The sequence below is a fragment of the Rhododendron vialii genome, chromosome 13a, assembly GCF_030253575.1.
Source record: "Rhododendron vialii isolate Sample 1 chromosome 13a, ASM3025357v1".
Taxonomy (NCBI): domain Eukaryota; kingdom Viridiplantae; phylum Streptophyta; class Magnoliopsida; order Ericales; family Ericaceae; genus Rhododendron; species Rhododendron vialii.
Genome location: NC_080569.1, coordinates 16,367,395 through 16,383,875, shown reverse-complemented (window position 1 = coordinate 16,383,875; position 16,481 = coordinate 16,367,395). Strand labels below are relative to the sequence as shown.

The window sequence follows — 16,481 nt, the reverse complement described above, 5'->3', positions numbered from 1 at the left end:
CGCTCATTAAGAAGCAAAAATGAACAGAACTCCACAAATTTTGGTCCTGTATACATCAGAACAGCTAGAATGATATCTTTTCATAGAGAAAGCCACATTAAAATCCAAGGTTACCTCATCTCGAGAAGTCTCAAACCATGCACCTTTTACTCCTCTTACTCTTACAGCGCATAAACATCACCGCACCACTCCTTTTGAATTGCAAACCTTTGTCTGAGTTCCAAAACGAGTCTAAGCTACACCTAAACAAACCATCTCAGCCAACATAGCTACATTTTATCTACCTCAAGCGATATTATTTCTCACCTCTCATGAGAGCCTTAATTTCTTATTGTAATACAAAGACGCATTCCTCACGATGACGAGCAAATTGCTGTGCTAATTCCCTTTTACAAAACCTCACCATCCAATAACCACAACTAACCTTTGAGGTAGTGCAAAATTCAGTATAAGCCAATCATACGGATTCTATACCCACTCCAAGAAATTGTTAAAGTTGTAGTCAACCTCCTTATCACATGATTGGGGTGCATGCACTAGTATGTCCTTTCTGATGAGATTCATCACTTAACAAAACAATAGACCTTACACTCTAACAACCAATGGGCTTAACCAATTACAGGTGCAATAATAGCAACCATCGATTCTTATGTGGTTTCAAGCAAAGAAAGAATAGGGTTAGTTAGAAAACAGTGTCATCATAAGGGGTGCACATATTGAATAAGATTCTGAAAGAGATGGCAACATAAAGGATTTTTTTTTCTTGGAAAAAAAAAAGAACATTCCTTGTCATGCACACAAATTGTTTGGGGCAGAAAGGCATTGTACAGCTGCGTTACATTTCACAAAAGGAAAATGCATATGTGAATTCCATTGAGCCCTCAATGGATTGTTCTTCTTTAAGAAACACCTTTTGCTTGCTCCTACAGCAGTATTGCCACTAATCATGGGAAGCAGAGCCATTTTCCTATCTTTCCTCCTGCAAGACATTGCCACTAATCATGGGAAGCAGGCGACATGCCAAAAGGCCCAAAACATTCCAACATGCGCACCGAAAAGCAAGAATAAAAAATGACCAAACAGTTGTGCTGTCACATTGCACAGTAAACACCAAGTAGGAAAGCTTTACAAAGCGCAATATTTACCACAACTACCAACATCTGAAGATCCCATTTTTCTAATCAACAACTGTCCAGTTTAAAGTTGCACGAAAAGATTCCATCGACCACTCCGCCTTTATAACATTGAATGTAGAGTTTCAAGAGACCGTCTTCAGAGTTAAGCAGAAGAAAAAACTTCCTAATGTAGCATTCCAAGTCACACCATCTCCAAAACCATCTTTTATGTAGTAGCCAAACACAACAATACCAACAATGCATATGCAACATCACACTCAACAGTGAATCAGACTAAATTGCGCACAAAAACATGTCTGTACATGTTTAGCCTGTTATAAAAGGTTAAAAGGATTAAAACCAAAAAAAAAAAAGGGACGAATATCAACGTCCCAAAAGAAACAAGCTATCAAAGACATTATCAAACCTCTAAGCCACTGTTTAGCTAGTCCACAGACCTGGTTCCAGAAATCTACAACTGAATGTCAGAGCTAGCCATGTACAATATCCAACCAACACAAGAATAGTATACATGCGTAACCAGGATGCATAATAAAAAATAATAAAAATTTAACTCATGTAACTGGATGTGAAAACAAAGAGAAGTAAAAATATACCCAAGAAGATTCTGCTTCATTATCGTCAAGCTGGAAAACTTAAGACCAAACACAGATTGTGCCTAGATACAAACAAGAACAATGTATGATCAAAACATAAGAAAATTTGTACAACTATTTCCACTCTTACGGCAGTAAAGTTCTAGGCTATGTCAACTGAAGAAATTGAAAGAAACTTAAATAACCATAGCATCCATCAAATGTTCCGCTATTAAACATACATTCACAGAAAAATGTTTTGGACACAACTATCAAATATCATACTTTCACAAGTGACTTTTGATCGAGTTTCATATTCACCAGAAAATTAAGGGAAAAATAATTGCAATAAAACTGGAGAAAACTATCTCAAACCAAAAGGTAATGACAGTAACGAAGAAACTGCTCCAAGATAAGAGAGAATAAATGGAAGTAGAACAGAAAATGGACATGGATGAGACACGAATGTCAAAAGTATTGCAGGGAGGTCGGAATTATACCGTGTCTATGAGCATATCACGATAGAGGACATGGACATTTCTGATGGAGACTTGAATACCCTCGAGAATCTGAAAATGAGAGTGAATGTTCACATCCAAATTAAGAAACTGAAATTACATTTTTCAAGCAAGACTGGCTAGAGCACAAACTGATTAGCAATATCTGTTGTAGAACAAACAAAATAATTGAGCCACAATGATATTAACTAATGTAGATAAAGGTCAGATTGATGAGCAAGACTGCAAGACGAACTCACCTTTGCAGTAATGTATGAGATAAATGATTCCCCAGCCTGACTATCTGCACAAAATAGGTACCTGCTATTAGCCAGAATAAAATATGTACATAACCAGAAACTATAATGTACAGGAATGTAGAACTAGAAAAAAAATTCACAAGAAAAGTAAAATAGAAAAAACAAAATGCGAGAAGACAAGGGGGAAAGGTCGATGTCACAATAGAAGCTTAAATTACAAACCTATACCCAGTAGCAATAGACTGATACACTTTTGGGATAGCTCTGACTAGGGCCTATGCTACACAAACGACGTACATTGGAGCAACATATAAGCATACATTTAAAGATTACCAATTGCTAATAGATCTTCTCTTTCCAATCCCAGTATCAATGGAGATCATGTCACTGATTGCGTGTTGTTACACAGTCTTGGGTAGAACTCAACCCCAAAAGCTAGCTTTTGAAGTGAGAGGTGTCCTCACGCTTATATACTTCATATTACTTTGGTACTCAGGCTATGTGGGACTTCACTTCATACCCTCCCTTACACGTAGCATGCTCCCTCGGCAACATGTACCACACGCTGACCATCTTGGTACCCATCTTCTAACACCATGTTATAGAACTCAACCCCAAAAGCTAGCTTGAAGGCAGTGTACTTCATATTACTTTGGTACTTGTGTGTAGGACTTCCCTGCAAAGGCACAACTTCCTGACACTTATACATGAGCAGCACAATCTTTTGCGGCTGCTTTTTCCCAAATTTCTGACTCCGAAAACCGAAATGACATTTGTTCTTGAAAAACTGATGGATATCATATCACCCGCCACATAAAGAGTTTATTGTCAATAATTCGCTTACTGTTTTAACATCACCATGCCAACCAGTTTATGGTGCTTTTGGAATCAGCAACAAACGAAATTAACTTGATAAAGGGCCAAGGTAGCACAACAAACTTTTTTCCCCAGAATGTGGCAAAGCACATTTGATACAATAGGAAAAAATGGATAATCCGGAAAAAATTGCCAAAATAATAGATCCATCACCCTTAATACAACCCAAAGAACATCCACTCCCAACTACAAAATGCTTTTAAAAAAAAAACACAAGTTGCTACATAAACGCATTGTTCCCTATGATTGTATATCCTTTCTCATTTATGTGCCTTTGTGTTCTTCCTTTGCTTGCCTACCTAGAGTTGTAGGCTTCTAGCAGAGACCTAAAAAGTGCCACACATTGGCTTTCTCATGACTGCGAGCAAGACCACGACCCATGGCCCCAACATCCAACCATCATCAGTATTAAATAGAAGCATCTCTAATCTGCGTGACCCGGACTCCGATACCGGGTGGGTGCGGGTATGGGTATGTGTCTACATGTCGTATTCATTTAATTTCTATCTCAAGGACACAGAGACATTCCGAAACATTCATAACCTTTAGTACGTTTCTTTCTAATTTCTTATGATATACAGATATACAGTGTTTGCAAGGTTTGTTAGGGCAGTCCATGCATAATATAGGAGTCATGTTAAAAGTTCAAGGTAAATGGAAACTATAAAATGTGCTTACTATGTGAGTGTCCAAGCAAACATGTCGGATACAAATCCCATATCCCTATATGAGAGTTGAGTAGAAGGCAAAGGTACGTTACACATTTAGCAGAATCTAAGTGACATAATCTAATCCATGATTTCAAAAGCTGAAAACAAATATATCAAAGGAGGAAGGAGAGGAGTTGGAACAAATGGTAAAAGGAGAATAAACAAACTAATCCGTACACATGGTGCCAAAGCAAATCCTCAGAAAGAGAAAATTGAAAACATAGAAATATAGTAAGTCCTTTGGAGTGATTGTGGATCCAACAAAACAACAGAAACATTTGAGTATTCATCTAAGAACTTGTACTAATTTCAGAACATGTAAGTTTTCATCTCATGTATCAGGTAAGTATGTACCGCTGCAGAAACGCAAAAACCAAGAAAGCAATCAAAACCGGGAAGAAAGACAGGAAGATAGATAGGAAGTGGAAAAGGAAAGAACCAAAAGAAAAGGAAAGCAAGTACATAACAAGGAACCAACTCCACCATTAACACCAGATAGTGGAAGTCAAATTGCTCACCACAAACACGTCTTGATAATTTTGCCAGCTCCGCTGCCGCAAGATTAGCCTTTTTCCCAGCAAATTCTCTCTTTTCAACTGCATCCCTGAACCACTACAACAACAAAGGCAAAAGAATTACGGTCAAAAGTTCTAAGGATAAGCTCTTTGTTGAACTTTCTCCCTTTGATTTTGCTGTTATGTTGGGTTTATGAAGCCTTATGCCAAAAAGAACGACAAAAGTGAAGTACTGGCTCTAAGTCATAATCCCTCTTACATAAACAACCATGAGATCAAAACTACCTCTTGGTCGTCCCTCTGGCAGGCACACACAAATACATCCTCTATAGTAATAATAATGGGATCCCAACCAAGCTTTTTCCATGGTATTTTGATGCTTAATCTCCCAACTCGACCTGCCAAAAATGATTCCCATGACGAAAGCATGCAAAAAATCCAATATGAATATTATTCCAGCCTCCAGTGCACGCCCGTAAATGAGGGAAGGCGAGGAAGGCTAGCACCTTGGGCTCCCAATTTTATTTTACCATTAGGGGGCAAATTTTATAGGGTGTTACACTAAATATAAAAAATATGCCCATTATAAACAAAGAGTGATATTTAAGTGAGAGTTTCACGTTCTGTAATGATCACTACTTTCAGTAATTTAATCTACCTACCTTGATATCAAGATATATTTTCCATTTTTAGATTGATTTAATGTTTTTTTTTTTTTTTACTCATAAAGTATGTAAGGGCCCCGAACTTTAACGTTCACCTCAGGCCCCCAAAATGTCAAGGACGGCCCTGTCCAATGCCATAGGATAGGTTGATTCACTAATGTTTCAAATTTGAATATTGGTTCATTAGAACTATGTAAACTGACATCTAGAACTCCGATTAAGAGAAAACAAAAGAATAAATTTTATGAATGTCTCGGGGATTCTTGATTGGCGCTGAGCTAACTATAGTGCAAAGTCTAACTTAAAAACTAAAGCCGCGACAAGGCAAAAATTCTCTACAGAAAATGTAGCAGCTTTACAAATTCTCCCTAGGGCATCGAAGTCTTAACTAACAAGAAACATCTCAACCTACACTAGATGCTCAGTGGCAGAATGCTTCTAACAAATCGTGTGGTCAATGCTTGCCCATCAATCAAAGGAAATCTATGCAACAGATACATGACTAGCGTGCTTTGCAGTTCAGATTATAGGACAATCAAGAAATCACAAGATCTTAACACATGTATGCTTAAGCAGGAAAGGACCCTATTTTTATTCTCCCTGTTGGTGGATGCTTTGAGTTATCTACTGATAAACATAACAAAGCATGGTAATAGATGAATAATACGCATTTTTCCAAACTGTGAGGAAGCTAAAGTGGTTAAGTTTCTTTCTTCATTCAGAATGTTTGGTTGATTTCTGGGTTGAAGGATAATATGCATAGGTGTATTGTCGAGATTAATTACCCATTGGAGATAATAAACTGCTGGCTTCATGACGAGGTTGGCCTATTAGATTGAAGAATTTGGGGCTCCTATTAGAAAGAATATGGGGAAGTTCTTCAGGGCCAGTTAGGCAGGGTGGACAATCTTTAATTTCAAAAGGGGGTAGTTCACTTTGGCATGACATGTTTTGTGCGTAAGGAGATCACAAGACTCAAACGGGTACCTTAGAAGTGTGTTCCAATAGTTTAAGGTTGTGTCAGGCTGTAATGTTAGTTGCCAAAATGATACTTGGTGCTAGTTGGGGAAGTTAATAACTTAATGACATTCGTTTGCTTGCTTCGGTGTTGGGTTTCAAGGCCGGCATTCTTCCCTGTTCTTATTTTGGTTTACCTCTAGGTTTGCATGTCTTGGAACTCAACCATGGAGATTGGAGAGATACCATAAAACGTTTGCAGGGTCAAAGAGACAATAAAGCTCGAGGGGAGGAGGGGACACACACAGGCACACTCATTAAAGCGCATATCAAGCCTACGTACTAACTTTATGTCTTGGTTGTCATCCCGAATATTGGTGCCAAAGAGGTTGGAGGAGTAACAAAGGAACTTGTAGGAGGAGCTACAGGGGAACTTCTTATATGGGGGTTTGGGGGAGGAGTTCAAATATGAATTAGTGGAGTGGGATATAGTATGCTGTCCTACTAGAAACAGTGGAAGAGGGTGAGAAGACTTAAGCTACTCAATCAAGCTGGAGGAAAGTGACAGTGGAGATTCGCATGCGGGAGGGATAGATGTAGAGAACAGTGTTATTGCAAACTACGAGGGTAGTTGGCCGGTGGAATTCAGAAGTACACTTTCTTATGGGACAATCCAGTAGAAAGGTATCAGAATGGATTGGGATTTTATGTATCCACGTTCATTGTATTTCTCAATATAGAAAAAATACGAGCTCAGCATTCACGTAAACAAATTACTACCTTTTTTTTTTTTCACATATTTGATGAAGCATGTAAATAAAGAAGACACAAACCAACAAAGTACCAAAAACGAAGTTAGCAAAGGAATAATAACCATTGGTTGGTTTGCAACACCTTGATTTAGAGCAAATGGCAGCTGGAGATAATCAAAGGCTTCAAGAATCAACTCCACATTCTCCAATAACACTTCTTCTGCATAACAAAATGTGATAAACTCACCTTCAACTTCAACCAATGAAAATGTAAAAATAGTCATCTAAATGCTAACCAGAACCATCAAAAACACTCCTAAGATGTGAAAATAAGATACAATTGCATATCTTTTCGAATGACTGGTCTGCGTATTGAGCAAATTTCCTTTTAAGAAAAAGATGAAAATTCAAGAAAGGAAAAAACTGACTCGCTCAAAAAAGAAAAATAATGTCTCAACATACTTTACAATAGAAATCATCATGTGAACAATCTTTCTTTCATTCATATGCACCCTTCATCTTAAGTAGCCAGCAGCCAACACAATAATTTTCAATTGTAGCAAAGAGCATGTAAAAACCAATAACATCGAAGCATGCAACCAAGACATGTCTCGGCTTAAAAGTCACACCAATGAGCAGTGATCATGCAGCGCCGTAAGCTCCAAATGGTGATGTCCGCAAACATAACCCTGGTTCCGCAACAGAGCAGTATTCTGCAAATAAATAGCAAATCTCCGCAACCATAACCCTGGTTCCTCAGTAATTGCACAAATTGCTTCAGAGACAATGTATACCTTCTTTTATTTATACTTTTTTGTTCTCTTTCCCTTTAGTTTTCAATTGAGAACTAAAACTTCTCATCAACAAAGCATGAAAAGGTCTTTCCTTGAAAAAAGAATTACTGGGGCAATACTGATAAAGACCCAAAGAAGATGGGCGTAGATCCCCTCTGAGGCTCACTAAAGACTAAGTAAAAAAGAATCTCCAATTATTAATAAGAACATCACCATAGGATAAATCATTGGCGTTCTCATCGCCCAATCTCAAAATTCAAGACGCCCCATCCTTCATGAAAAAATACCTTCCATCGGATGGGCAGTGAATCGCAGGCGGCTTGGGCCTACCTTAACCTTAGTAGTTACTTCACCAACTATTCAATGCTCCTTATATTTCAATGAGGTAGACCCCTAACTGGCTTCTTCTTCCTTCCTTCTTTAATTAGCTTCTTTTGTCTTTCTTTTTCTCTTTATTGCGGTTAGGGTGCAAATGAGCCTAGACAATCCGAGTTTTGAAGTGTTGAGCTCTTCTCATTTACTAAACGAGCCTAAAACTCAACCTCGAGCTCAGCTTATTTGAAAACGAGGCCGGTTCATTTATTAAACGAGCTGAGCCTTTTCTAGCCAACCGGAGCTTTAGAGTAATGAACTCGGCTTGTTTAGTATTTGTGCCCCAAAACTCAAGCTCAAGCTCGGCTCGATTACTAAAAAAGTCAAGCCAAGCCTTTAGCTGCTCGCAAGTAGCACGGTTCATTTGTAGCCCTGACTCTGCAATTTTGGGGTGCAATTGCGGTTTTTGGGTGCGTTTGATACAGGTTATGCGGTCAAATTATCTAAAATTGTGATGGTATTTGTGAGGAAAAAAGAGGGCAGTGCAAAGGTACATGATCCAGTACGTGGCGTGGCGCTATGAGAGAGTTGGCGAGTTTTCATTGTGCACGACGACTTGGGTTGATGTCAAGTTTAGCATGGATGAGGTGGTTAGAAAGGGGGATGAAAGCACCCATGTGCTCTGGTTTTTGGAATAGGTTCCATGGGGCTGGTCAGTAGCCCAATAGGGATAGATGTGTGCATTCTGTTCTTGCGGTATAGTTGGGAGGTTGAAGTGGAAAGGTAATAGGAGTTGTGCTCCTATGGTTGAGTGGCATGATAGGGATGCAGAGAAGAGAATGACACTAATGCGTTGGAAAAATGGTTGTGTGTGTGGTTACAACAGGAATACGCTTGACGGGGACAGACAATGTAAGTTGTTAAAGCACGTTGGGCTTCATCATTGTGTGAAAGGAACAAGAGAGGTAGCAGAGTTGGTGGTAATATTACACAAACTTAGCAATTTTCCTAGTATAACTATGTCCCTTGAATATCACAGATTCACAAGGGTAAGGGTATGGGATATGTATCCAATTGCTATACAGGGATTGGACATATGGATCATCTAGTTTATTATCAATGTTTGAAGAAGAATAAGCTAATATCTAATGGAACAACAATTTTCCAGCCTCACACATGGCTCAAAGATACAAATTCTTTGCTCCCCCAATCCCATTCAGTTTAATTACATTCTTAGACTTGAGTTTGCATTGTCAAACCTCAAGTCTGGGTCAGCAGGAAGCTTAATTTCTATAATAATTTCCCCATGTCCCCAAAACTTTTCTTTAAAAAGGCTTTGAAGTTTGAAGCAATGAAATGGTCACGGACACGCATACGAAGACAGCTATGGACATGGGACCCAGCAACGATGTCCGAAAAATCAGGATAGAGTACGAACATGCGACTCAATCATTTTTTCTTACTCTTTATTAATGTAATTAGTTTGAATGGCAATTACAGCTGTGAGTTCTGTAATTTTCTCTGTTTTTTGTTATAGTTATTTATGTTATTTATCGCAATAACAAAGACTTTTTTCACACAGTTGAAGGAGAAAAAAATTCAGCAAATTAAATGAAACATTACAGGATGGGCAGAGGCCGGAGAACTGTTACGAGTGTAGTTAATGCTGCTAACATCTTACGAAATCATATTAGTTACAAATATATCAGCATATAAGTAAAGACTGTAAGGGTTGGGACTGGTCAGTTACCTTTCCAAACGGTGATCTTGAGCTGCTCCTTTTGTATGTCTTTGATGTATCGTCCAAGATAACCCAAAAGCAGTTGGCGAACAAGCCCTTCAAACATTGCCCTGTTCCTGAGACCATGAAAACCAAAGACATAAAGCTTCGCAGGACTGAGGCGGCCCAATTAGCCATAAATAACAGCAAACAGAGAGAGAGAGAGAGAAAGGGAGAGAGAGAGACGAGCAGGTAGAGAGAAGTGAGAGACGTACCTGTGATTGACGTCGCCGGAGCTGCTAACTTTGTTGGATTTTTTTTCCCTACGGGATTTTGGGAGGTTCTGATTCGATTAGTAAATTTTAGGGCTGCACACAATCACCCGTGCGGGACAGAAATAGGAGTACTAAGATTTCCTAGTTTCACAAATTCCCTCCTACAACTTTTATATATTATTACTAGCAACTTATCTCCCAAGAAACGGACTGTAGGACGGTGCTAGCCCAACTGTCCTGTCCTCCTCTGTACTATGCCCTAAAATCGTTTTGAGCTGTTTTGGGTGCACCACCGCCAAGGGCCCTGTTTGCTTGCAAAAGAATTCCTCAAAACGAAAACAACTGGGCAACAAAACAGAGTTAAGGATGTAATAAGCAAGAAAACAGAGTTGATCGATAACTGGGCAACAAAAAAATTCCTCCCCAAACTCAAATAAACTAATGTTATGACCACTAACTTTCTGTTTCGATTTTTACATTAATTTGACTTTTACATAGCAGTTCGATTTTTACAAGGCAAACATCAATGAGGGAGAAGGAGGAACTAACAGTTCGATTTCTACATAGCTATTTAGGAACAAAAGCTATGGTTCGATTTTTACATACCTTTTCAATGAGGGAGAAGGAGAAACGGTTTTGGAGACCTTCGGCGGTGGAGGATCGATCAGGAGTAGAAGGAATCGAAGATGGAGAAGCAAAAGGAGTCCATGTGGGAGGAGGAGAAACGGTTTTGGCAAGAGAAGCAGGACAGTCGATGAGGGATTAGGGAGAGCCGGAGAGATGTTAGGGTTTTTCTCTGCCCATTGGAACGACAGTCGTTTTATCTGAAACGGGAATTTTTTTTCGACCAAGCAGGGCCCGCTGCTTATGTTCACACCGGTGATTAATTTATGCAATGCAGTTTTTTGGTTTTGAATTGATTCAATTTTTTTTTTCGTTTGCTTTACGCCAAATTTTAAGAAAATATGAGTGAGTAAGGTCGAGGGAATCGAAAAAAAAATTTTTTTCGTTTGCTTTACGCCAAATTTTAAGAAAATATGAGTGAGTAAGGTCGAGAAGGATCGAAAAAGTAAGAAATTACTCCCTTCGTTCCAAATTGATTGTCCAGTTCGATCTCTAATACAATTTTTAAATTGTTAAAATCTGTCAATATACAATGTCTTTAAAGATTTTTAAAACTCTGTATAATAAAACTAATTGAAATCTATAATATAAGATTCATATTGCACATAAAATTCATTGTCGATCAAAAGATATTAACAATTTAAAATTTGCATTAGAGACCGAACCGGACCATCAATTTAGATCGGAGGGAGTATGACTTTTACACAAGTATTTTGAGAAATATCCAAGAAAAAAATCTAAAAACTTACTTTTTGAGTTTTTCTTTGGATATTTCCCAAATACTTATGTAAAAGTCATAATTTTTTACTTTTCCGATTCTTTTCATCCTTACTCACCCATATCATATAAAAGTTTAGCGTAAAACTAACAAATGCCAAAAGAAATTGAACAATTTTGAACTAAAAAATTATTGTGCATAAGTTAATCACTAGAATAAATACTGTGGTGCATAAAAAATAGCCCTAAAACGATGTCGTTTTGGAGCATAGCACGGAGACCAGCACAGTTTTTTTTTTTTTATCAAGACCAGCACAGTTGGATTAGCAGCCTAGCACGGTTCCCGGGTCCCCAATAAACCTTGAAAAGGCTGTCGCTATTCGCAACCTATTTTTTTTCATACAACTCACTTTCTTCATACAACCCATTTTCCTAAAATATATAATTTTCTCCGCACAACCCATTAAATTTATCAAAACTTTCCATTATACCGCTTCCCCCTCAAATCCCGTAAAACAATTCCTAAGGCTCCGTTCAGTTGCTAGGAATGTTGTACCGGAAAGTTATTCTCAGGAAAAGTTAAGTAAAGTGAAATAAAGGAAAACGAAATTTATTTTCCTGTGAGTGTTCATTTGACATTTTTTTTGCAGGATAACTAAAGTTTAGTGGTTCATTTTTCGAGAAAATACATTTATGAGAAACTTCTTTATTTTTATTCTCATGGCTAATTTTAAATAAAAGTAACTTTGAGAGCTAAATAATAGGCTATCATATTTCAAAAATTAACACATACGGAAAATATATTTTACCTAATGCAAAGCCTTGACATGAAATGAAAAAATCGACTTGCAATTCCCTATTCAATTTGCTATATTCTGAACTGTCATGCAAATCCCTCATTTAAATTGACATTCTCTAATAATCAACCGTACAAATGAAGTTTAAAAAATAAGTAGATGATAAATAAATAAAGAAATATTAAACAACCGTGCTTGATTAGTTGCCGATGCAAAAACTCACAAAAAATTAGTTAGTACAAAACAAAATTGAAGACTAATGACAAGATAAATAAATACTTCCAAAAAAAATAAACTACCAATCTTTTTCAACAAAACAATTATCTCAAAAAGCACCATATAGTAGTCGAAATTGTTGGTGCTCACGTAAATCTCAAAGTGTCTTTCTAAGAACCTAATTCGTATTTTTTTGGTATTGGTGTCATTCACTATTTTTTTTACCTGCCAATTATTTTGGCCCCACAATGGAGAAAACTTTTCCCGTAATGCAAAATCTTATGCTTTTGGCCAGATCACTTTTGTAAGAAAGTAAATCTTGCAGGAAAACTTAAAAACATGTTTCCCACTACTTTCCTACCAACTAAACACTACAAAAGTTATGAAAAAGTTGATTTTTTCATCATTTTTTGTACTTTCCTGGCAACTGAACGGGGCCTAAAGTTACACTATTAACCCAAAAAAAAAAAAGAATTTGAATTAAAGTGTCAAAACTCTTTACCCTCCTCCCTCTTTTCCTAGTTGAATGCCTCCCCTCTATCCTCCAAAGCCGCCGCCGCCACAGCCACGAACACCTCCGCATCACCTCTCGAATTGCGACTCCCTCTCTCTCTCTCTCTACACTTACCACCGCCACCACTGAACCACCGCGTTACCATTTTGAATTTTGTAGCCAACAATAGGTTTAAGATGGTTGTGAAACTATTTTTGTTTGTGAGCATATGAGATTGAAAACAAACCCACCAATATCAGTTGAAAATCGAAAATCTATGTTGACAATGAAGATATTCGGTCTGTAAAATGCCGAAATTATTAGCATAAAACGACATTTAAAAATTGAATTTGTTTACATTCTAGGAGAATTACAACCAGTAATTATAGATTCTCCACAAAATAAAAATGGAAATAAGGTACCGTTATATAGTTGTAAATTTCAGTTGGTATACACCGAAATTGCATAAAGTAATTCGGTTTTCAGATGTCGAAATCAAAACAGACCTTTTGAAGGGAAGCTTTACGAAGAGTAATTCCCGTAACTGGTTCATTTTTTCGGTAAGTAAAAACTGAAAACATTATACAAAGATTCTAAAAAAATTAAAAAGGAAATGAAGTTGTAAATTTCGGTTGACATATACCGAAATTGTATTAATATTTCGGTTATTAGAGCATCTCCAATGGGAGATGTCAAACATGATGTGGACAGTGCAACGGTAACTTTTGGCATCAATTCACCATCCAATCCAGATGCCTTCTATTAGGCCAAATCCTACGTGGCATTTGACATGGATGAAGCGGGGAGGAAGCATGCCAACTTTGACTACCTACCTCTTATCTGCCAAATTTCAAAAATGACTGTTTGGATTTTGACATTAAGGGTTGGAGAGGGATAGCTTGATGTCAAATAAATAGAATTTGGCATAAGGGTTGGAAAAGAAAGCTTTGATGTCAAATTGGAGAAGACAAAATGCCACATCAGTCTTCAAAAAAAAATTGACATCCCCAATTTGAAGTCGAAGGGAGCATCTCCAACGGGAGATATCAAATCTGACATGGAGCTTGTAAAGGTAATATTTGACACTAATTGACAAACCAACCCAGATGCCTTCTATTAGGCCAAATCCTACGTGGCTTTTGACATGGATGAAGGGGGGAGGAAGCATGCTAACTTTGACTTCCTACACCTTGCCTGCCAAATTTCAAAAATGACTGTTTGGAATTTGACATTAAGAGTTGGAGAAGGATAGCTTGATGTCAAATAAATAGAATTTGGCATAAGGGTTGGAAAGGAAGGCTTTGATGTCAAATTGGAGATGCCAAAATGCCACACAAGCAATCAAAAATAGTTTGACATCTTCAATATGAAATCATGGGTTGGAGATGCTCTTCGAACATCTCCAACAGAAGATGCCAAAATTGAGGTGGACAAGTTAACAGCCACTTTTGGCATTAACTCAACTTGCAACCCATCTATCTTGACTCATGCCAAAGCTGACGTGGCTTTGACAGCTTCCACTCGACTGCCAACTTTGACAGTCACCCTACCTGCCAATTTTCAAAAAGTAACCGTTTGGAAGGTTCAAAAGTTTTCAGTTAACATTCAAAAAGGTATTGTGCCATACTGCCTTTTGAGTTTTTTTTCCCTTTAGTTTATGAGCTCTTTTTTTTTTTACACAAGGATTGGAGAGAGAGAGCGCTTGATGTTAAATTGAAGATTTCAAAATGTCCCACATAAACTTTCAAAAAAAAATTACGTCACCAATTTGACATCTCCTATTGGAGATGCTCTTACATGTCAAAACTGAAACAAACCTTTTTAAAGTAGCGTTACGGAGAGTAATTTTCATAACTGGTTTACTTTTTCAATCAGCATAACCTGAAAATACATGCAATTTTTTGATTTTTCCATGCCAAATTTATGACAAATTTTTGGTTGTTGAATGTCGAAATTATTACGTTATAACGTATTCTGTAATCCGAAACAATTTTTACACCATGATACAGGTCTAAATATTTTGGTTTTTATAACACATTTTATGGTAATTAAATGTCGAAAAAATACATTTTCTTGGACCTGAAAATTCAAAAATTTGTGGTCAGAAAAATTAGAAAATCTGGATTTGAAAAAAATCATGCTCGATTGGGAAAACTTCTTAACTCGATCAGGAAAATCTTTGTTCTCAACTATCGTACCATTGCCAATATAATTTGATTCCATTTCAATTTCAAAATCAGAAAATAGAAGTGGGTCATCTTTTTCTTTTTCAATGGAAGGAGAAGAACCTTCCATTGATACAATATCCAATCCTTACTTCTCCATTCAGATTCAGATGATGAAAAAGCTTGACAGGGAGGAGACCAGAGATGATGATGATGAAGAGGGATCGATGCATAGAGGAAGGAGGAAGATGACGATTGTGTTGATTTTTTTTAAAACTGCCGACTGTGAATTGAGGGGGAAGGGGAGGAAGACAACTGATGGTCGTGTGGAGAAATTTCGTGTAGGTTTTAAGTTTGTGGGTTGTGTGTAGAAATCAATAAGGGCATTTAGGTCATTTCCTGTTTAGGTATAAAGGCAAGTAGGTCATTTTGCGCTGGGGTATTTTTGTCCTAGGATTAAAATTTTTTACCAGATTGTATGAAGAAAAATGTGGGCTGCAAATAGCAGCGGCCCCTTGAAAATTTGTAGTATTGACCCAACGATAGATAAATAGTAGAATAAATTTTGGGGGCGGCTATTCGCAGCCCCGTATTTTCTTCCTTAGCTCGTTAAAAATTTTCAATTATACTCGACAGTTAGTTACCGAAATTGAGATACATTTTCAGCATACAAATACCGAAATATTATATTTTTTTCAACAGCTATTTACCGAAAATGTATGTTCGGCAGTTATTTACTGAAGGTTGAACATATTTTCGATATGTAGTTACCGAAATATAATCTTATTTTCAACAACTATTTACCGAAATGTTATGTATGATTTTCAACAACTATTTACCGAAATGTAGTGGGCTAAGGGAGAAAATACAGGGCTGCGAATAGTCGGCCCCTAAATTTCAAAAGACACCCCATCCGTTAACTAACTCACTAACGGTGTTAAATTTAACTCTTAAATGACATAAATGCCCTTCAAAAATAAGTTTATGTATTTATGTATTATTTTCATCATTATTTCCATTTTCAATTTGGTTTTGTTAACTAGTATTAATAATATTTTGTTATTTGAATTATTGATCTGTGTTAAATATTTTTCTCTAATTTTTGGGGGTTTTTTTTTATGTTCTCATAGCATTTTTAATTTAATAATTATATTTATTTCATGGTATTTATTTTACAACTACTACAAAAAATTATTTTCTTGGACTTATGTTAGGACCATATGCCACAGTCTCTTTGTGTTGGCGAATTCCATAGCAAAACACACATATAATTGTGTCCTCATTTACCGAATTGTAATTTAATTTATTTCTAGAGTGTCTGTTTAGGAAGTGGAAAGAAATCAAATATGATGTAATTAAGAGGTAGAGATTGTTAAGGAAATTGACATGGAAGGAAATACATTTTTAAGAGGATTTTGTGCTTAT

General features: G+C 37.0%; 1 protein-coding gene across 5 annotated transcripts in view; it reads right to left on the bottom strand.

The window, feature by feature from the left end:
- Positions 1-10,898, bottom strand: part of LOC131313017 (uncharacterized) — a 74,247-nt gene extending 63,349 nt beyond the window's left edge. For 2 of the 5 annotated variants that reach the window (XM_058341062.1, XM_058341068.1), the window contains exons 1-9: positions 10,651-10,898; positions 10,045-10,386; positions 9,800-9,906; positions 7,086-7,163; positions 4,855-4,967; positions 4,573-4,666; positions 2,469-2,512; positions 2,212-2,280; positions 1,733-1,794 (exon numbers count right to left, since the gene is read on the bottom strand). In XM_058341062.1, the coding sequence (XP_058197045.1) occupies positions 1,733-1,794; positions 2,212-2,280; positions 2,469-2,512; positions 4,573-4,666; positions 4,855-4,967; positions 7,086-7,163; positions 9,800-9,896 (557 nt within the window). In that variant the 5' untranslated portion in view covers positions 9,897-9,906; positions 10,045-10,386; positions 10,651-10,898. Of the gene's footprint in view, positions 1-1,732; positions 1,795-2,211; positions 2,281-2,468; positions 2,513-4,572; positions 4,667-4,854; positions 4,968-7,085; positions 7,164-9,799; positions 9,907-10,044; positions 10,387-10,650 lie in introns of those variants that run through there. The other 3 variants (XM_058341064.1, XM_058341063.1, XM_058341065.1) reach the window with 3 other exon arrangements.
- Positions 10,899-16,481: the final 5,583 nt, after the last annotated feature.